The sequence below is a fragment of the Dendropsophus ebraccatus genome, chromosome 1, assembly GCF_027789765.1.
Source record: "Dendropsophus ebraccatus isolate aDenEbr1 chromosome 1, aDenEbr1.pat, whole genome shotgun sequence".
NCBI lineage: Eukaryota > Metazoa > Chordata > Amphibia > Anura > Hylidae > Dendropsophus > Dendropsophus ebraccatus.
Genome location: NC_091454.1, coordinates 63261969 through 63285664, shown reverse-complemented (window position 1 = coordinate 63285664; position 23696 = coordinate 63261969). Strand labels below are relative to the sequence as shown.

Sequence of the window (23696 nt, the reverse complement as noted above, 5' to 3'; positions counted from 1 at the left end):
GGGGGAAAGGGGGACCATCTATAAGGGGGGGGGGAGGGGGCCAGCTATAACGGGGGGGGGGGGAGGGGGACCAGCTATAAGGGGGGAAGGGGGACCAGCTATAAGGGGGGGAAGGGGGACCAGCTATAAGGGGGGGAAAGGGGAACAGCTATAAGGGGGGAGGGGGACCAGCTATAAGGGGGGGAGTGGAACCAGCTATAAGGGGGGGGAAAGGGGACCAGCTATAAGGGGGGGGGAAGAGGGGGGTCCAGCTATAAGGGGGGGGGGGAGGACCAGCTATAAGGGGGGGGAAGGGGGGACCATCTATAAGGGGGGGACCATCTATAAGGGGGAAGAGGGGGACCATCTATAAGGGAGGGGGACCATCTATAAGGGGGAAGAGGGGGACCATCTCCTATAGGATTAGCACCCTCCTCTCCTGACATCCTCTGTGCTGCTGTGACCTCCCCTATAAGATCAGCACCCTCCTCTCCTGACATCCTCTGTGCTGCTGTGACCTCCCCTATAAGATCAGCACCCTCCTCTCCTGACATCCTCTGTGCTGCTGTGACCTCCCCTATAAGATCAGCCCCCTCCTCTCCTGACATCCTCTGTGCAGCAAGGGACCAAACATTATGTTTATTGGGGCCAGCAGTTAGGGGAGGCAGACAGTGTTTATTGGGGACAGCATTGGCGGGGGCAGTAGTGGATTATAATGTGGGCGGATTGACCGGGGGGGGGCAAGGTTGGGTGGACAGCCCGGGGCCCAGGGTACAGTTAATCCGCCACTGGCGCCATGTACTGTACTTTGTCCCAAAAAGCAATACCCACAGTCAAAGTAGTTGGCACATTCCCATGTGTAAAAGCTATGAACAACTATAACGTTGGAAGCCATGAAAGAAAAAAAAACTTCAGTATTTTAAGATGTATATGGTCATATTCACACAAAGATAATTCTGTCAGAATTTTGGTGCAGATTCTGAACCAAATGTTGAAAGGACCCAATCACTGGGTGAGAATAATGTAATGTAGATTATAAAAAAGAGAAAATTTCAATAAATGACAAAACATGAGCCATATCTATTCCTGTTCTAGGATGTGTACAAGAGATTTCAAAAAGATGTATCTATGGGGCGTTAAAAACAACTCACCATGGCAGTGCCACACTTAGCAAAGATTAGTACCATAAGTATTTGGTGCAGAATATTGGTGTATATGAATAACAATTATGAAACAGTGTAAGAAAAAAATTATGCCTATTACAGTATGGTTTGCATCAGAAAGAAAAAAAGAAATGATACTCACCTATATCACCTTTAAATCACATACCATCGCCATACCATCATCCTGCTTAGTATTATCAGTATCTCTGCTAGAGAAAGGTTTAAGGGATTATTAACTATCATAAATTCTTTTATATCCTGGTCAGTATGTCGATACATTGTAAAAAAAAAAAAAAGTTATACTCACCTACCGTGTCCTTTCAGTGCCTTCTGATTCTTCATCATTACCAATTGTTCTCGTTTCTGAGACAAGTTGTCCCAGTAGGACCTGCAGCTTTGCCATGCAATGGCCACAGTGGGATCCCATGTCAGGTCAATAATTGGCTGAGCAGGCAGGTCTTTCTGAGACACCATAGATAATAGTACTGGAAGTGTCTCACCCAATGTCACTTTTAACAATGTTGTTGAATATGATCATTTCGATTCAGGCCAATGATCACATCTTAGGCTGGGGCTACATGGTACTTTCTGGTTGTACAACCAGGAACCACTGTGTCAGTCCGACACAAAGTGGTTCCTGGATGCACAATGGCTGCATTACAGCTGGCTGAGTAATGCTATTTGGTAATTTTTCTTTTTGACATATGCTAACTTATGCTGCTCCACACAAATTATAAAGCAATGAGAAAAAAAAAATCAATCATGAACTTATATCTCAAAATTCTACGATTTATTAAAATAAAAAGTCAATACTGACATGTGCAGTTATGTACAGATAACAGACTTACTATACATTCATATCTGTAAATTCATGTGATTTTTATGATCTCGAGAAAATTATAAATAGTATACATGAAAGAGCATACTAATGATAAAAAGCTAATTGTAACAAAATATTTAGTGCACGTTAAAAATAAAATCGGCAGCATATTTAGAATAGATTTCTGGTAGTCAACACTATTATGTGGCCTTAGATGCAGCTCCTGATTCTACTACAAGGTCGCATATTACATTCAGACGGGAGTAAAACATACAAATAATTTACAGTGTTTTAGTGTAAAAGGGGCAGCCAAGTGTATCCTAAAAAGGAGTTTACCTGTTCACTGTACAGGATGAATAACATTATATTGTAATAGACTGGACATTACCACACATAACCACATAACAATACCTTTTTTGATATTTTTTTTATTGTTTTTTTTTTATGTGAAAAATGAGAAATGGGGAGCAGAGGGAAATATACATTTTTACTAGTTTTCTTTTTAATATATTTTTTTATTTTTTTTTATTTTAAGTTTTTTTTTTTACACCGTATTTTCAGTGACTTACTTATGCAATTCAATGCAATCCTATTGCATTGCCTTAAAGTGCTAAATCAGCAATCCACCTGGCTGTTCCATGCTGTGATAGCAGATCTACCATAGCAGGTACATAGGCCTTCAGAAGACCCCATGTCATGGCAGCCAATTAACACCCTATGATTGCACTGCAGGGGTGCAGATTGGAACTCTGACAAGACAGACACTGGTTAGACAACCTCCTAAATGCTGTGATTGCTATTGAACATAGCATTTAGGGGATTAAGTCACTGGCATCAGCATGATTGCTGATGGAGGCCATTGACAGTATGTGTCAGCGTCTGATAGCAGCCGGCACCCTCCATGTATAAAGCAAGCTAAACTGCTGAGCCCACTTTATATACTTCAATGGCTGCATCTACTATATATATATATATATATATACAGCAGATAACGCCAAGGGGTTAACATAACTAGCAATCTATAAACCCTGAAAACCCTTACCTTTTCCTGTATGTTTCCATACAGCTGTAGCCTGGGTTTACACTACGTATAACACCGGCCGTTCTGTGACCCGGCCGGGTCAAAGAACGGCCGGTGTTACTGAAGATCATCTCAGCCTGTACTGCAGTACCGGCTGGATGACCTTCATTTCTGGTGAATTTGGATGCACACAATGAATACAGTGTGTGAACTGACATGTTCTGTGCGGCTACTATTCAATGAATAGCGGCCGAAGAAAACTGACATGTCAGTTTTCCGTGCGACTGGATAGAATCCCAGCCAGAGCATATACTATGTGTGGGGATGGTCCGAACCGAGTTCCACGGAGCGGGCAGACAGCGGGAATCTGCTGCCGAGCGTTCGGGTTCATACGAACCCGAACCTCGGCAGGTTCGGACCATCCCTAACTATGTGTATACGCGCCGGCCAGGATTCCATTCATTTCAATACAACGTATGTTTTGTATAAATCACGGCCGTTGTAACAAATTACAACAACGGCCGTGATTAATGCAAAACATAAGTTGTGTGAACATAGCCATATACTGTATATGGGAAGACATTTTATTAGTGGACTGGGTTGAGAACCAAAAAGAGAACTAACCTACATGCCAAGTGTACTATACAAGCAAATACTGTTTGTTACTTTAGACTAAGCTGCTCATTGCTCTACAAGAAAAATAGAGATATACAAAAAAATAGAGATATCATTGTAGTAGAATAAATCCCTGCGATCCCCATTAATGAGGTCCCCATTGCTTTAATAAATTACACACTTCAATTGTAGTAATATAGGGTCTGGTTGTATCATTTGATGATATATGTGATTTGATAAGGAGAAATCACTGCATGTCAATCCAGCCTGACTTCTGAATGCAAAGCAGATCAGAGGAAGCTGTCCATACACTTTACCAGACCTTAGTCATCGCATAGTGTAAGCATGGAGACATGATATTACACAATTGTATAGAGTCATTAAAGTCAGTGTTTAGTTAACAATCAGTTTTAAAGTTCACTGAAAAATCTAAACCTATTATATACAATAAAAGTGACAGGCAAAAGAGCCAAAAGAGTTAAATGTCCAGCTTCAAGCTAGGGAAGGGAACATCAAACTAGTTTCTGTCTTTCTCCTTGTTGAGTAAGTGACCTTATTTCCTAAAGAGAAAAATAACCCAGTCAATGTGTCAAAAATATCCACTATATATCTTCATATGGCAAAAAGTATGACAGGATGTCTGACACAAACCTGTCTTGATAATAAGAATAAGGGGTAAAAGAGACATCCATAATTGAAGGTGTCAGTGATCCTTTGTTTGTCATAGTAACTCTGTCCCAAATGACAAAATGGATTGATGAGAAAATTATAGAGAAACTCTCAGACACAAAATCTAATTTAAGGTGCCAAGGAAGGAAAAAAGCTGAGCACAAGTTAAATCAACGCAGAGGCACTAAGATGACAGGACATCCTGGGTTTGATGTATTGCACTCCACCTATTTGAGTTATCACATAGGGCTTTTTTGTTGGGAAAGGACAAGGTTGATTGTGGAGTTAGGTCATTGCAAGTATTCTTCACCTTCTGTATTTTTCGACTTTCTGCTGGTGGAGCTGAGCTAAGGTTTGGTCTTAATGGTACAGCCACCACAGCGTCTGATGTGGAAGTGTTATCCGGCCTGGCTGGATCCAGTTTGTCATCATATTGAGAATTCCGACGTTTCAGTGTAGGTGGACTGAAATTCATGAACCTCACAGTCTTCACCTGCTGAACAAAAGAAAATGATTCACTGTTATACTCAATAAGATAAAGTATATTGCACTTACCTACGGTAAGTTAAGGTGAGGTACACCATAAGGCTGGAGGATGTTTAAATGACATGACCTTTGGCCATTTCAAAGGAAAGGCTTCATGAAAAGAGCAATTTTCAATTCAAAACACGTATGTCATATTGAGTGCTTCTAACCATTTTAATAACTAACTAAAATGAAGAAATGAAGAAAGGTACATTTTTAGAAATTTAATTAAACTGTACCTGGTCTTTAATTTAAGTCCAGGTTTACACAAGTATATAGTCCCTTCCTTTAAATCCAGGGAAATTAAACTTCTACACCCTGAGAAATAAACAGCTATGGGCTGACATTTTGTCTACACTGATACATTGTAGTGAACCATGGAAAGGGCAGAGAGAAAGAGAGAGAGAAAGAGTTATGTATCTATTCAGGATTCAGTAAGAAGCTGGAATAGGTTTCCATTAGTGAGATGAAGGCCAAGAGAGGAGGGTATACTGTATGTAAGTTACCATAAAAAAGAAGTATGGGATAGAATAGTAGACTATGATATTTCCATAGACTGGGCCCTATAGAAAATGTATTTGTTACAAGTATCATAAGCATTCATTTAACAAATGCAGTACTGGGCTAAAGAACAACTACCCCAAATTTACAGTTGTCACTAAGAATTATTTTTAGAGTACAGTAAAACAAAGATTCCTGTAAGTGATGATCCCTGACCTCAATATCATTAAGTCTGTTTGGGTAAGACATGAAAAGGTCACAATATATATTTATTAAAGAGATCCCATATTAGTCTATAGGTGACAGGCACTGTTAGGCACCCCCAGTAACCTCTGTCTAGTGAACAGATTAGTAGAGAGACTGCCTGAATTGCAGAAATTGGTCTTAGTCAGGGGATCTCATCTATTACCTACCCATGCCCTAATAGTGGAATATGGAAATAAGACTTAATTTCTATTATATGTGTATATATATATATATATACACATATATATATATATATATATATATATATATATATATATATATATTTATTTATTAAATAGAAAACAAAGTCTTAGAATACCACCAGAATACTACTCTTGTTGTCCACAAGGTTGTTATGCTATGCGTTATTGGGCCTTTTACACACTTGGGACTGCAAATAAGTGCAACGGAGGTGCACCTAAAGAATAGTCCTATTATGAAAGCAATAAGTTCAGTAAAAAGCTGAGGGCACTCACCGGAATATGCGGTGTTTCTTTATTCAAACATGCGTGCGAAATGGCCGTCATGTTTATGTTGTATATGTAAAGTGGTTTGGCATCTGCTGAACAGTGACATGTGTCGCCGAAGGTTTTACTACATGTTGAAATAAAGAAACATTGCAAATTCCGGTAAGTGCCCTCCCCTTTTTACTGAACTTGTTGCTTTATTAATTAAATAGAAAACATCATATGTATAAGCATTCTGGACAATTTAATGTTTACTTCTATTTATTAAAGGTAATGACACTTTTATAATAGCTACCTTGTCAGAAGTACTTTTATTTGGGTCTGGTTTCACCAGTATAGATGGAGGAGCAGAGGCTGGTGGTTTTAATGGTGAATCCATTTTAATTGGGAACTCTTTGGGCTCAAAAGCGATGGAACTTGCAGCAGAGTACCTCCTATAATCCACTGGTCTACTGGAGAGAGGCACAACATCGCACACAGACATGGGCCTCACTCGGATATCAGGACTGGCTCCTACGGTAGAATAAGCAGCATTGATAAAAATCTGCTGTGGTTGAACAATTCCTGATGAAGGTCTGCTCAAGGTGGCCACAGCTGGCGTTGGAGTGTTGGTTTGTACATTCTTCTGGGGAGGCATACCTAGGAGAAAAAAAAGTTTGCATGTCAAAATAACCCAGTTTAAATTGTACTTATTGTTGTACTTTTTTTTTTAGCACATGTGAATATAAAAAAAAGTGTAATACATCCTATTGGGAGAAAGCGAAATGTTTTTTTGTACATGTTCAAATACATAAGTAAACAGAAAAAGGAAGGGTCATATTAGACACACAGATTTATCTGACAGATCATTAAAGCCAAAGCCAAGAATAGACTATAAACAGAGAAAAGGTCATATAGGAAAGACTGAGATTTCTCCTCTTTTCAAATCCATTCCAGGCTTTGGTCTCAAAAATCTGTCAGATAATCTGTCTGTGTAATAGGGCCTTAGGCTGTAGATGGGCAGAAGGACAGGGGTTGCAGAAGAGAGAAGGAATGCAGCTGCAGCATCTTTGCCTCACACTGTAGGACAGCAAAGTAAAACAGCTGATACACAGCACAGGTAAGAGGCTATTGACCCACATAAAGTTTTGTCCCATTCCTTTCTAAGTACACTGTTTTTAATTTGGAAACATTGAACTGCAGTTCCAATAACTCTGACCACTTCTCTAGTGAAGCTAAATAATTTTCCATAGTACCGACACCACCAGGAATATCAACCCTATTGAACACATTTGTGTCATCAGCAAACAGACAAACTTTACCTACCAAACCTTCTCTTAGGTCACTTACAGGCACATTACAGACCCTCTGATTATTGATTTTTAGGTGATTTATTATGCTTTTTTTATGCGTTTTCATAATTTTTACTACTATAGATGTCAAGCTAACTGGCCTGTAGTCACTGGCCTCTTTACTACCGACGCGGCTGCAGGGGACATGTAAGTCTATAGCTGTACCATGTTTTCCTGGACTCCCTAGGGCTGCATCCAACTTCTTCAACCACCGATTCTCAAATGCTGAATGATCGGACTCGAACATGCTCAAGATGCAATTATCTCTACAGAGTGAATGGGGACAAACCGCTTCTGGCCCCATTCACTGTATAGTGTGGGCACAGAACAGCTAATCACTGAGGTGCCGGGTGTCAGTAGCCGACCAATCAGTGACTGATGAGCTATCTGTAGCCAGGAAACACAAGTGCCTGTCATGAAAAATAATTTGTGATATGTCATGAGGCATGTCAAAAGTTATAGATCACAGTGGGTCTCACTGCTAAGACCAACTGATTAGAAGATATAGCTGGGGAGAGAGCATGGCAGCAGCACAATCCACTCCCTAGCGGGCCACTAATTCCGACACTGTAGCCTCATAGATTTACATTGTCGGAATTGGCTGTTATGGATATATGGCCAAGGAGTGAACGACACAGCTGCCGCACTGTCTGTCTGTTTCAATAATCAGATGTACTGTGATATCAGAAGTTAGAATATGAACACCATCATGTATGTTAACCTAGAAACACAACATAAAACTGGAATGATAAAACCTCAGTTAAAGATGGCAGAATACCCTAGTGATGAATAATATGGAAATTCAGTGTCAGACTTAGGACATACTTTTTCTGAAGCTGCCATGCCTTCGATGAAGAGTAGGTACAAGAGCTGAAGAATTAGGTGAATTCTTCTTCACTGGTTCCACTACAGCAGTTGGCACAAAGAAAGACCTGATAGGTCTGGTTACACCAGTTTCAGACACACTGCCCTGTGAAGAGACTGAGGCATTGCTTGAAATCCAGTTGCTATGATGAGAAGAGAGCCTTGGATCAGGATATTTGGGGGATTTTCTGCTGAGAAATGAAAAGAATGATAAGAATAAAACATAGAACATATTCTAGATCCCAGTTACATTATAAGACAGGGGTAGGGATCCTTGGCTCTCCAGCTGTTGCAAAACTACAACTCCCATTGTGCCTGGATAGCCAAAGCTTTAGCTGTCCAGGCATGATGGGAGTTGTAGTTTTGCCACAGCTGGAGAGCCAAGGTTCCCTATCCCTGTTAGAAGAGGTGATGCTATTGATCCTTGCATTAAATGGTCACCGTACATACAACAAATTCTGCATAGATCGATAGGGCACATACAAAAAAGAAACTTTGCAATATATACTATTCTCCATAGTTTGTTTCAGCTTTCTTTGCTGCTCCATTCTAAACTCAGACTCCCCTCTAAAAAAATCAAAAGAAAAGGTTTCCCACAGCATCCAGAATGAAAGTAGTGTGTTTATTCACACATCAGGGTACACAAAAAAATGCAACGTTTCGGCCTACTGGCCTTTGTCAAGCCTTTGACAAAGGCCATTAGGCCGAAACATTGCATTTTTTTGTGTACCCTGATGTGTGAATAAACACACTACTTTCATTCTGGATGCTGTGGGAAACCTTTTCTTTTGAAGTTTGTAAAGCTTATACCTAGGATTGTGAGCATACCTGCGTGCATCCTTTATCCTATTGCTGGCCATTATCAGCAAAAATCTCCAAGGTGCTGTTGGATTTCTTTTTGTTTCCCTCTAAAAAATTTCTAAAATTCAAAACTGAGATGGATTGGCCCAGTAACGGATCCGGTTATATGGTAGTTATAGGGAACAGTTAGCTCCTACAATGCAAATAAATGCTTGGGGGTCATGGCTTCATGTCCTTATTGAATTAATTTGTATGTGCCAGTACAAAATCAACAAGGCAGGGTCCACTCACTGCCCCTGTGCCACCATAGATCCACAGTTGCCATCATTTTTTTTCCCTAAGGACACTTTAGCGGTAAAAAAGGGGTGTGGCTTGTTGTGGGTGTGTTCTTGGTGGGGTGTGGCCTATCATGGGTGTGAGTTCAATATTTTTAAGTTAGAATTTACAGTCAGAACACCACAAAAGGTGCATTACACAACCCAGTATTAGGTCCCCAGTATATTACGCAACCCAGTGTCGAGGGCCGTCCGCCATTTTGTGCCAAACGTCATCTTCGGACGGACGGCCGAATACCTGCCGCCCGTCCCCCCTCCGCCGCGTTACAACTGTGCTCAGCCGCGATTGGCTGAGCACAGTTATGCTCAGCCAATCGCGGCTGAGCATCGGATGACGCTGCAGACGGCGGCCGGCATTCGGAACAGACGGAGCTGTTCGCTGGCCGGCCGAAGAAGACGTCACTGAATGAAGATCGGAGACGGGTGTCGGCACGTGACAGGTGAGTATAGCGCACCACACTTCCGGGTACACGGGTGGGGGTGGTGGGACACGGGGAAGGGGGCCATTCACAGACATAACATACATTACAAAGTTGTATAACTTTGTAATGTGTGTTATTCTGTGAATAATTCTTTACCGCCGCACTACCCCTTTAAACATGGGGATTTGATGACTTTATAGTCTATAAAAAATTATTTGGTAGTCATGATTTTCATACAGCAACATGGTGAAGTTAAGAGAGGTTGTAAGAAAATGCATTCTTAATACCTTATTACCTAACAGCATTGATCTAGAATGGAAAAAAAACCAATTATGTCCTTCTCTTAGAAAAAACAAAACCATTCCCATGCAGAGATGTATGTAGATCCACGTCACTTACACCTTTCTCCGCTTTCTTATTCACCCATGAGTAAATAGCTATATAACAGCACAGATTGACAATTCTGAGCTATATTTGAGATTTCTTGTATAACTTATATATGTACAATATATGAAACACTAATTGTACTTGATTATGTTGTCTTTATTAATGACATTTACTTTTAATTAGCTTCTTTATGAGATTAATCTATTGTGTGTATATGAGTCACCTTGTGCATATCTTTATTTAAACTGTCACTGTCGTTATAACTTTCAAAATCTAAATCAATAGTAGATGTGAAATAAAGCAAGTTTGTCATATACATTCATTATTCTTTTTGTTGTTATCATGCTGTAAAACAAAGCTGAACTTACCAGAAATCCAGGTCCAGTCTACTGAAGGCAGATTTTCTAACTTGTGCTGGTTGAAAAAAACAGACTAAACACAGGAATTCCAGCCAGTACAGAGAGTCACGGCTCAATGTGTCCGTCAATCACATGACTGCCTTCTCTCTGTGAGCGCTCAGATGGCCCGAGATACACAGGACTTCCTGTTTTCTTACTCTTTGAGAGAAAACAGGAAGTGCCGTGTTTTCCATGATAAAAAAAAAAAAAATTAATGACTTTATATTGCAAACTTGCTTTACATCACATCTACTGTTGATTTAGATTTGAAATTTATAACAGGGACACTTTAACCCTTAGATGACCAAGGACGTACCGGTATGCCCTGGATGCCCAGACGACCCTGGACCTACCGGTACGTCCTGAGCTATGAAGCGTGCTCCGGAGCGGAGTGCGCTTCATAGCAGGTGGGGGCCGGCAGCAGTGAGCAGCCGGCGCCTCAACGTTAATGACAGGCTGCAGCGATCGTGCTACAGCATGTCATTAACTCCTTAGACGTCCGCTCCGTTTAAGTGTAAGTGACAGGGGAAGTCTCCTCTGACTTACAGATCGGGACCGCCGCAGTGTGACTGCGGGGGTCCCGATCATTGAAATGGACCGCCGGAGGTCTCTCACCTGCCTCCGTGCAGTCCGATCGGCAATCTGCTCACTAAGCCTGCACTAATGCCTATTGCATAGCAGTGATCAGTGTGAATAATCACACAAGTGTATGTAAAAGTCCCCCAAAGGGACTTAAAATTTGTAAAAAAAAAGTAATAAACATTATTACACTACCTCATAGCTCCTCCCCCAATAAAAGTTCAAGTCACCCCCCTTTCCCATTATATAAATAAAACATATAAAAATAAATAAACATATAATATACCGTAGCTTGCGTAATTGTCTGATCTATTAAAATATAACAAGCGCCATTAATAAAAAGTGATCAAAATGTCAGATCTTCACAAATATGGTATTAATAAAAACTAGAGATCATGGTGGAAAAAATTACATTCCATACAGCCCCGTAGGTGAAAAAATAAAACTGTTGTAAGCATCGCAATAGGCCCATTTTATTAATATTTAATTGCCAAAAAAAAAATATATACCATTAGTAACATAGTAACATAGTAAATAAGGTCGAAAGAAGACAAGAGTACATCAGGTTCAACCTAGGGAAACCCTACCGTGTTGATCCAGGGAAGGAAAAAACCCCTATGAGGCAGACGACAATTGCCCCACCACAGGGAGAAAACTCCCCCCGACTCCAATGGCAACCAGAATAATCCCTGGATCAACGTATCACCGGAAATCTAATGCCCATAACTCTGTGTAAACCTGCATATGGTTGTGTTCGGACTGACCTATAGAATAATGGTATCATGTCGCTTTTACCATATAGTGCATTACGTAGACACAGGAACCCCCCAAAGGTTACCATATTGCATTCTTTTTTACGATTTTACCTATTTATATCTTCATAATATATTTGGGATTCCATCATACATGCTATGGTAAAATGAAAGACGCCATTACAAAGTACAACTATTCCTGTAACAAACAAGCCATTACATGGCCTTGTAGATAGAAAACTGAAAGTGCTGGAGCTCTTAGAAGGGGTGGAGGAAAAAACAAAAGTGCAAAGATCAAAATTTGCGCGGTCCACTGGGTCATTTTGGGCCTGGTCCTCAAAGGGTTAAAAAAAGCTTTGTCACTGAACTGTAATGTTACCCCTACAAGGGTGAATAAATCACTGAATACTTTAATTGGACTGGAGTGCTATGATATTCCTCTTTTGTCAAATCTACTTCCCAATACGGCATTGATTTGTAAATCAGTAAAACTAGGTTCTCAGCATGTGCGTTTTTCCTCTGTCTGGTGCAGTAGCTCCACCACAACTGGAGACAAATAACTCCACCAAAACTAAAGACAAGTGTGTTGCTTTTTCTAGAAGAAAGCGACCATGTTTTTCTAATCCTGGATAACCCTGTTTAATTTACATGAGTTTTTCCAAAAGAGAATAGTTCTAGTAGTTCATATTATGATTCATCAATTATGTATCACTTAGCAAGAATGTAGGATGAGGGAAAAAAGGTCCTTTGAGTCAAATGGATCTTAAATACTAAACTTGAGCTTTCTTTGCTGTTTTGACACTGCAAATCCACATGTAACTGACTGAAACAAAGCAAAGAACCATAATCATCTGCTCTAACTCAAGCCTACGTCTGACAAGGCATAGGCGTTATTTACAGACGTATCTGAACAACTAGCAATTCAGGCATTCATTCTGCCACGCACTATTCAACAAAGAAAAATCTTATCCACCTTTCCTGAATGAACTGAAATTCAATCATTAGAATTTAATAACATCTTTTTTTTCCAACTTTAACAACTTAATGTTAAGAAAAACCGAATTGACATTCACCTAGTTACATAACATATTTACCTTGGCTTTATAGAGACTATAACCACAGACCTAAGTGCCACAATCTTTTATTTCTTTTTCATTTTTTTTATATGTGTGTTTTTTTATTTTATTTTACGTTTAAGAGATAAAATCAATGAGACGTGCTGTTCATCTTGGCATTTTCTTTAAATTCCCACTAAGGTAAAAGCATACAAGTGACATCCTGCCCCAAGACAAAGTGGCTTGTCTTTTACCATAAGTCAACAAGAAAAGGTACTGGTCAGTCAGCTAGTCACTTCTGTGACTTTGCGGTACTGTAATTCCATAATGCCTGTTGGTAGGCGTCTGGCAATTAAGGTTCCCTCTAACCAAGAGAACAAGATGGCCCTAGTTCATATATATAAAGTTATGCTGTTCATTTTTATGCTGTCTTCTCTTTTATAATGGATTAAGTGGGGATGTTGCTCGATAGTTTGGTTATTGCCCATGTTGAATATAAAACTCCCATAAGTGTTGTTATGCTCTGTGCTTGCAGACTCAGGCTGCGTTCACACTACGTATATTTCAGTCAGTATTTGGTCCTCATGTCAGGTCCTCATAGCAACCAAAACCAGGAGTGGATTGAAAACACAGAAAGGCTCTGTTCACATAATGTTGAAATTGAGTGGATGGCCGCCATTTAATGGCAAATATTTGCTGTTATTTTAAAACAACGGCTGTTATATTAAAATAATGGCCATTATTTACTGTTATATGGTGGCCATCCACTCAATTTCAACTTTGTGTGAACAGATCCTTTCTGTGTTTTTAATCCACTCCTGGTTTTGGTTGCAATATGAGGACCACAATACTGACTGACATATACGTAGTGTGAACCCAGCCACAATCTGTAAAAACAGGTTACCTCACAAAGACAGCGCCTTTTCACATGCCCCATTGTCAAAGAGTGAGGTCACCCACTCAACCTGTGAGGTATCTCTATGATCAAGAAAGGAAAGGGGCAATCGAAGAGCTGCTCCACTCCAGCCTACTCAGCAGGTCCATCCATTACATAGTTGTCTATACATTTGTACGGTAAGCTTTCAATACTGAATCGCCCTATGCCATTGCTGCTGCAGCAGAAATTCTCTTAGCATTAACAACTGATTGCTGAAGGTTACAGAATCTACAGTGATCAGCTGATCACCAGGCTGTCTTCTAGGTAAAGGGTTTGTATGTATGCAACAACCCTGTAAACTAGTAATTATTTAAAGCCCAGTAGCTTAACACGGTGCATCTGGCATGGTACTCCATAGATTGTAGTTTTTTTTTTGTTTGTTTGTTAATACATTGCTTTAATAAAGGTTATATTACCATATTACTTAATGATAAAGTGTCGTTAAAATAAATGCATAGCACATTAGCACATATAACTTTTTAAAAGCTATGTATTAAAAAAAAATAGAGTCTCTGGAGTACCTCTTTAATACCTTAATAAACCTGTGGCGCTACTAGGCTAATGTATTGTATTATTGTTTGTTCAAAGGAATGTTGTATGCAAAAAATAAAAAAAATGTTTTTATCTAGAAGACAGTGATCTGCTGATCACTGCAAGTGCAGATTCTCTAACTTTCCAAAATTAATTGTACAGTAATTGTACTGTAATTGCTGAGAGGATTTCTGCAGCAGCACCAGCAACTGCATAGGAAAGTTAAGTATGGCAAGCTTATCATACAAATGTATTGACAACTATGTAATAGATGGACCTGCAAGGTTGGCCGGAGCGTAAGCAGCAATCTGATGGTTGATCAGAGTAGGGAGTAAGTAGCTATTTGATGGCTGATCAGAGCAGGGATCCAGGAACTGTAGGGCTTAGACAGCCCTGCAGTTCCCGATGCAAACGTTGGTGGCAGTTAAGGGGCCTGGTTGCTCCTTACTACTGCCACTTAATGGAAGTTGAGTGATATACAAATTCATATAATTATACATATGATTTAATACAAATATACATATTCATCTTAATAAAGTTATATTACAAAGTAATAAAGCTTTAATAAAGCAATGTATTAACAACAACAATCTCTGGAGTACCCCTTTAATATGTGGGTTACAATTGTTTTGAGATTGTTTTAAGATGCCTGAAAATGTTTTCCCCATTACAGGATGAGGTATAACACTTTGGGTCAACAGTAGAGATGAACAAACCTTGAGTTTGAGTTTATCCGAACCGGAATGCTCGGTATTTGATTATCGGTGGTTGAAGAGGTTGGCTGCAGCCCTAGGGTGTCGTAGAAAACATGGATACAACCTTAGGGCTCCAGCCACTGGTAATGAAATGTCAAGTGTTCAGGTTGCGACGAACCCAAGTGGGCTAGAGGTTTGCTCTTCTCTAGTTACCAGTTATAGTAGAGTAGCAATGTAACAGCCTTCCTGAAACCAGTGTATACATTCCCTGCAAATCCCTAGAATCAACCAGAGCCCTCATAACATCTACTAGGATAAAATGATAATAAAAAGTAGCTCTGCTAAGATACATGTAAATGAGTTGCACCAGCTAATTATCTACATATCTCTATATCATTGTAATAAACAAGAATTAATAGCTGAATGTGTAATTAGGCAGGGCCTGATAATGCTCAGTAACATGTAAATGTCTTTCAATTATTACTCAGATAACTATCTTTTAAATGGCCAATATCTTTAATTATTTCATAACTGATTTAACAATTTACATTCTAGTAGATTAAATATAGCTTCTGATTGTGAGTGAGAATGTCAAATAAAAGGCAAGATATAATAGGACATATCGATGTCTCTTAAAGATCAAGAAAAGAAGATTAACAAAAGACTTTTCTGTATTGTTTAACTGAGGATTTAGTGATTGTGAGAATAGGTTCATACACAATAGCTAAGTAAATAGCTCTAGTGTATTAATTGATTTGAAAAAATATCATACAAGAAACAAAATAGTAAACAGGAGTGAAGGAACACTTGGCTTACAATCTGGGGGAGCCCGTCTTGGCTATTTCCCAGCACCCAGAATTGAGAGTAACTTCATATCCTAAAACTTGCACAGTTTTATTGCAATGTCCTAGTGGACTTTCTGATAATGCCTTAGGCTTTTATACTCCCTTGAACATTGACTGTAAGGGAGGCTACCTCCAGTAGGTGGCACCATAAGGCTATGTTCACACGTCGTATGAGACCGGCCGGTCTCTGGAAGGATCATCTCGGCCGGTACTTAAGTACTGGCCGGATGATCCGTCTGGCCGCAGAACTCTGATGCGGGCGCATCAGCGCGCGCCCGCATCAAAGCTTCCCATAGCGCACAGTCAAGCAAGCGGCCGGGGCTGCTCGCTTCACTGTGTGAACTAAAAGGGCTTTCTCCGGCCAGAATTCACTGAATTCTGACCGCAGAAAACTGACATGTCAGTTATTTGCAGCACCGTATGGGATCCCGGACGGAGCGTATACGATGTGTATATGCTCCGGCCGGGATCCCATTGAAAGTAAGGCATTGTTCCACCGCGCCATCGGCAACAACAGCCGTACTTTTACATAGTGTGAACATAGCCTAAAGCATGTTCTTTTCCTTCTAAAACTTAGCTACTTTGCATGTTCTATGGTAAAACAATATTTTAATACACCTGCATAAGATCCAGCCATAGCCGATCAAGACACCTCTCTATTGAACTTCAGTACCCTCTCCATGTGTGCAGTGCCAACCTGATACTGATAAGAACCTGAGCTCCATGTCAGGACCAAGTTATGATTGTGAAATAAATGACTGGTATGCAACAAACTGTCAGCTCATGAGAATGCTAAAAAATAGTGAAACTAATGTGAAACCACTATATGAATGCAATAATAGAATGCAATGGCTGCACAAGAGGATCTAATACTATATGGAGCCTAGATAAAGAAGACCTAACAGTAAGAGGTTGTTATAATATTATAAGAGTATTAGGGGGCCTTATACTATATGGAGGCAGAGAAGGGGCTTAGCAATATATGAGGGCACAGAGGGGCCTCTCTACTGTAGGGCACAGGAAAGGACTAACATAAGAGGGAAAAGAGGGGGCATAATATCATATAGAAACGTAGTGTTGCCAAATACTATATGTGTGCACAAAGGTTTGCCTAATACCTGATTGGGATACAAAGGTGAGCTTAATACTTTATGGAATTTGGGGAGGGGGGTGGGATAATAGGGCACAGATGTGGGCTGAATATTACATGGAAGCACAAAAGGTCCCTATTATGCCCTCTACTATAGGAGGACACAAAGGGGGTGGTAAAGATGAGGAGCTTGTATAGAGGGGAGCATGGTGCTTGAGTGAGGGGCATAAAATGTTTGTCTGGCAGATTCTGCCAGGACAAGTCATGGGTGGGAAAAGTCATAATGATAGCCCAGGCTTGATGGAGAAGAAAAGAAAAAGTGAATGAATTAAAGAAGACACCCATTGTGGTGGTATTAGTCATTATGTGGTGGTAATATATGCTTATTATGTGGTGGTATTATTTGTTTCTTATATATTGGTACTATTGGCATAAATGGTCTTGGTATACAGTGTTTGGTTAGTAAAAGCATAGTGGTAATATACAAGGTGATATTATTTGCTCCTGGTGTTATTTGACAATTCTACCTTAGCGGTATATGATATTATCTTACTTGTTACCTGTTACCTACATGTTACATATACATATACATATATATCAGCATGGAAGAAACTGACATTTTCTAATTTATTTTCTTTTATTAAAATGGTGTAGTTTTTAACATGATAATCAGCGTAAGTTAACCATGCTGTTAATTCTCTTGTGAAACGTGCCATAACAATGCTATTGCCGAAAAGTGTGTGTGTTGGTTGGGGCGGGGGGTTGAAGTGTGGGCGTCTAGTAAGATGTCCCCTCGTGGGCCCAAGATACTCTAGTTAGACCCCGGGTGCAGGGAAACACAGAAGAAATTAAGTATTCCAGGCTCCATCTGTGTAATATAAATAAAACTATCCATAAAACACAGAAACAGAAAATATGTGACTTGTTGCATTACATCTTGATTGTCTGTGTTTTAATGAGACTTGAAGGGTTTTTTATTGATATAATGTGGATATCTGAATTATCTATCCATACATTAATCGAATCATTGTGTGATTGTCTGTGTCTATGCTCAGCTATGTTATCTATGCATTCACATCATTTTATCTACATCTATCCATGTCTGTCTCTATTCATTTATCAATCTGGAAACTGATTTACAGAACTGGGATTCCCCACAAGGAAGACAGAGGGAAGTTTATTGCAACAACAACTAGTGTGAAACAGGAAATTATACAAGCTTAGCTACATTAATAATATAGATTTAATATGAGGAATGACACTTCAAGATGAATTTTTTATAGTTTAGTGTTTTTATAAATTATTCATTATCATTGCTTTATTCTATGCATTTTTTACCCTCTTGAGAATTTTTCATTCATCTAAGGGAGGGCTGATTTATTTTTATAATTTTATATCTATTATTTAAGGGTTGTGTTAAACAAAATATACAATTATTGGTCAAAGTGTAAAATCCTAAAACGTGCGCATTTGTGACATCCTCTTTGAAGGTACATAAAAGCATGCTCACAGTGTACAATGCATTTTTTTTCATGTATCCTTGAAAAGTAGGTTTATTTCTGAGCTAGTTATTTAGAGTGGAAAACAATCATTTAAAATGTTTTCTTTGTTAGAGATAAAGCTGAAGGAGTCTGTATATTTTACAGTGCATTTTAATGTGTTTTTTAGAAAGGAATTTACAACTAAATAAATTAATCTCATTAAATGGATCCAACTTGAAATGCTTATGTTACGTACCTCTTTCTGTTTCAGAGCTGCCCCCTATCACTTTGTTGGTAGCCGGCTTGGGCCAATGACCCCATAAGCCTAGGTGTCCAAAGGCAGCCTTTTCACTGTAAACAAGGGCCTTTGGACACTTGACTAAGTATCAGTTTCTGTTCTTGGAATTTTTCCTTTTTCTATAGCCTCTCTGTATTTGGCCTGGCTTTTTAACCTTCCCTGGATATTTCTCTTTACTCCATAGATTTGTCACCTTTATTTGTCCCTCCTGTTAGACTGCTGGCCTGGACTTCTGACTCTGCCCTAGTTGGGCTCGCCATGTATAAAATTGAGACAAAATAAATCATGGGTCTCCAAACTGCGGCCCTCCAGCTGTTCCAAAACCACAATTCCAATCATGCCCGGACAGCTAAAGCTTTGGATTCTGCTGCCCAGGCATGATGGGAAATGTAGTATTGCAGTAACTGGAGGTCCGCAGTTTGGAGACCCTTGACCCATAAATGTTCAAAAAGCATGGAAGTATGCACCAGAAATAAATGGCTTCCCTTAGAATTTCTGCTATATATGTTGCGTTATTTTTTTCTGAAAAAGAAACATGGTGTGTGCACAAAGAATTGTGTTGTTTTCCAATTGTGTTGTCTGTCATTTTACCTTCTAGATATCAAATAAGGTTGTTGCTCTTCATGTCTGTCTCAAATGGCCCCAGATAGCTGATCATGGTGTGGTGAGTTTTGCATTGTGGATATTATTTTATTTGAGTCATATTTAAAGAATTATTTTGGGCTAGGTTCACATCACATGACTTCATATATGCTAGAAAACAGTCCAATGTACCTATAGGCTATTATTAGCTAGCTGTGTTCCTAAAAAGTGTCCTGTAGTTATATGCTTTTGCCTCAGCTGCAATGAAAAGAATAGTCTACAAGACATTCCAGTATAACTGAATGTAAAAGAAAAAGAAAAAAAAACATACTGAAGCTACACAGCCATTTAGTAGCATACATCTGCGGCACCTGTTCAGCCATATTGCATATGGCAGGATGGCAGGGGCGAGCGTAATGTTCAAGCATGAACCTAAACTAGTAAAACATGTATTATAGTAGAAGTAGTAGTAATAATAAATAATAATATGTAATTGCAAATATATATAATACATATATATTTGCCTGATAGAATCCAACCACACCTCCATTCAGTCATTGAAACCATATTTTGCGTTTAATTAAAGGAGGAGACATCTGTATGCATTCCTGGTAAAGATGCACAAACATGCCTACGTCCCTGAAGCCCGCAGTTAAAGCCCAACCTGTAATAACTCAGCTGAAACGATGCCATACGGAACAATTCAAACTTTCTTGGCTCGTGTTATATGCCGTTGCCTAGTGAGCCTGATTTATAGTTTAATAATATCGCTAGTCTGTGGCAAAGCACCCAACACACCAATTCATTTCATTAGTAGAGAGTACGGAATAGGTTCTGTGATGTAGATCTGCCTGCTCGGCATCTGCATTGTACACTTATTATAGTGCTATTTATGTCTTCTCTTGTAGTTACGTTTTATTGTTATGGTTTGGGGTAAAACAATGAAGAGGCTGCAAAATGAGCACTAAGAACACAAACCACAATTTCCATTCCCTTGCTGGAATATTTCAGTATACTAGTCAATGAGAATTCATGGCGCATAACCACATGAATAGGAAAAGGGAAAGAAGTGTTCTGCTGACTTAAAGGAATGTAATTATGTACAATGCTTAAGAGATTTACTATCTGAAGACTTGCTTGTAAACAACAGCACAGCGACCATTCTACAGTAATCAAAGGGAAAATTCTGTTTTAGGATCAACTTTGTGCATTTTCCTATTACAGCCTTTGATGACAGAAATAACTATAATGTATATGCTATTATAATAATAATAACAATTATACCATTAGTGACCAACCACGCATTATTTATACAGTGGCTGTGAGGTCACTGCCTATGGATCTAAGGAGCTGAGTCTGTACTATATGTGGCGGATGTCAGCCGTATATATAGTCAACACTCGCCTGCAACTGCCCTGGGATAGGACTTAAAGGGCAGTTTAAACTTCTAAATAAATTGTAATGAATGACAATGCTAGGATTTAAAAGGCTTAATGGCAGGTGTCACACCTGTTGGCTACCTTGGCAGCCTTCTGCTTGCCATGTAGATTCTGTTTGAAGAGTCAGCTTCAGGTAGACTGTATTAGCAAACTGCCAATATCACAGATCAGTGCAATACACTCAAATGACTAAAAATGTTAATATTTTTTTTAAATATAATAATTCAAATAACACCCTTTGCCCATTGTCACATAAAAAAAGGAAAAAATAAATAAACAATTAAACATGTATGGAATTGCCCAGTGCAGAATTGGCAAGACTTTTAAAATCTAACATTATTGACCCCACTTGGTAACAGTGTTAACAAAAAAAAAATTTTGGGACAAAAAATGTAATGAACAGTGATAAAGAAGTAACATCTATGCAAAATTATAGCGATGAAATAGCAATGACACAAAAATAAGCCCTTGCACAGCTCCACAAACAAGGAAGGGAACCATAACAATTAAACAAGGAAGGGAAGGGAACCATAACAATTAATCCCTAGCACCTGTCCAATCAGCTGCAGGCCTCTCTGTGTTGTCAGCACCTCCCCCTCACCCGCTATATAACGCGGTTCCTTTATGGAGGTGGCCAGTCAGCTGTGTGTGGAGGAGAAAGCAGGATGGCAGCAGGCAGTTAGAGCAGAGCAGGGAGAGACTAACAGAGTGATTTAGGGACAGAGAGGAGAGGATAGGGGGCTGATTGTGGGTGATTGTTTGTTATAGCTGCCAACCAAGTCTCCAGTTTATCAAGTAACTGGGTGCCTATAGGAATTTACTGGGACCAGTTAAGACACAGTCCATATTATTCACTCACTGGGCAGTGGGCACTGTAAACTCCTACAGTGAATGGAGCGAGTGCCTTACATAATCAGTGCTTGCACTCTACTCCTACTGTTTTATACAAGTTCGGTTTCATTAGATTGGATGATTGACTGAAAAAAATTTTTGGGCTGCTTTACTCATCTTCAATCTAGAAGCTAGAATAATACAGGATGAGTATGAATAACCATGTGGCAGAGCCACAGTTAGAAGATGATCTACTTTATACCCATGTGACAAGCTTTTGAAACAATGCTGTGACCTCTGGTGTGCATGGTAATTCATGCATACGTATGAAAAACTAAAAGATCTCATAGCTAGAAGAACAAAAGGAAAATCATTTCCCAATCCTTAGAACATAATGATAAAAAACGATTTCAGTCTGTTCATGATAATATTCCCTTCACATCTCCTAGGCGTTCCTCTCCTTTGTAGCTGCAACCACTAAAACTTACTTTACCTTCGCTTACACTAGCTGTTTGCAATTATAACAACAGTGCTACATTACCAACACCCAGCGCTCCACCTAGTAATGAAACCACTTCAATCCAGCTAATGCATTTCTTTCCTGTCAATTTCATGTTTCACATATAATTCCTTAAGCATTTTCACAGGATAAAGCTCAGTTCTTCCCATAGACTTACATTTCCAGCCAAATGCAAGGTAATAAGTGTAGTTTGAGAATGCATTGAGCCAACCTCTATAATTACACAATCCAAGTATATAATTTCTATACATTTTGGTATATATGTAGCATGAAAGCAAGTGGTAACATTTGTATTGGTTCAAAGACGTTTTAAAACGCCTAATAGCCATGCAGTCTTTTCAAATACTTATATAGAGATTTGTAGAAATTGAATGCTAATGTAAAAATAGCACTGAGAAGGTCTAATCCTTGAATGCCACTGAAGTTTGATGAGAATATAGAAAGAGAAATAAAGAAATAACAGCGCACAGGGTTCCCATTCAGTAGCAAATGTACCAACATACATGTCCATGTATTACTGCAGCAGTGCTTGCATTGTTGTAATGTTCAGTATACATGCAGTGGACCAATGCATGTCTATTCCTGCCTGCAGATTCTTGATGGTGATGTGGGGGTCTTAGTTTGTATGCCGGACTAGCCTACTAAAGGTTTATAATACATTTTATTTTAGTCTTCCAAAATTTTATTTTCAGCAGTTCCCTGTAACCCTTTGACCCGTCATCTCACTTTATATTGGTTATAAAAAATGTTTATGATAATTTATGAGAGCAGTGTGAGTCTCTGAGACCCATGAGGCCAGGCTGGTAGCATCCGTAAACATGCAGGCGGTAAGCTGGAAGCAGGAGACTACCCATGCAGAATACTTTATGTTAGCTATATTGTACTCTATGTTAGCATGCAACTAGGGAACTCCATGGTGAATGACATACAGTACCATGCATTCTATAAAGTACCAACCACATAGACTTACCAGGTTAGCACACGGGTCTGGTGAGAACCGATGATAAACAGTAGTGATTACCTCTGTCGTCTCCCCCAGGACCCCCTATACCCATCAGTGCTCAGAAACACAAGTAATCCAATAAGTATATACACTTCTACTCTATACTCTAGTATTTGCCTCCATATAGTGACTGGCAGTAGATGAAGAAATAAATTCACACTTTTATAATATATACTAAAAGATGGCATCAATTGCATATGTGTGGTGCCTGATAAAAGAAGAGTGAATTATAAATATAAAACCAAGATGACAGTTTACATTTTAAATGGAATAAGAAGACTAAAAAGCTAACTTTTATATTTCCACTAATAAATGACTCTCTGTCATTCTCTATGAGTGTTGGACGCATCTCTCAGCGCGCGCGCCGGGCTGCAGCGGCTGAGATCTCAGTGACCTGACCGGATCCAGAAGCGGGACCCGGCGGGATCAGGAGAGTATAGGGGGCTGTAGCGGGGGGTCGGGACGGGGGGTGACAAATTCCCTTTAAGATAGCAGTGTGTACAGTGTTAGAGTG

The 23696-nt window shown here is 39.5% G+C and overlaps 1 protein-coding gene across 4 annotated transcripts in view; it reads right to left on the bottom strand.

Annotated features, from left to right (window-relative positions):
- Positions 1 to 1940: 1940 nt before the first annotated feature.
- The window catches only part of SH3RF2 (SH3 domain containing ring finger 2), an 89808-nt gene continuing 68052 nt past the window's right edge, over positions 1941 to 23696 (bottom strand). The window contains exons 8-10 of one of the 4 annotated variants that reach the window (XM_069971947.1): positions 8163 to 8392; positions 6302 to 6645; positions 1941 to 4763 (exon numbers count right to left, since the gene is read on the bottom strand). In XM_069971947.1, coding sequence (XP_069828048.1) covers positions 4452 to 4763; positions 6302 to 6645; positions 8163 to 8392 — 886 coding nt within the window. In that variant the 3' untranslated portion in view covers positions 1941 to 4451. The remainder of the gene's footprint in view (positions 4764 to 6301; positions 6646 to 8162; positions 8393 to 23696) is intronic. The other 3 variants (XM_069971963.1, XM_069971955.1, XM_069971969.1) reach the window with 3 other exon arrangements.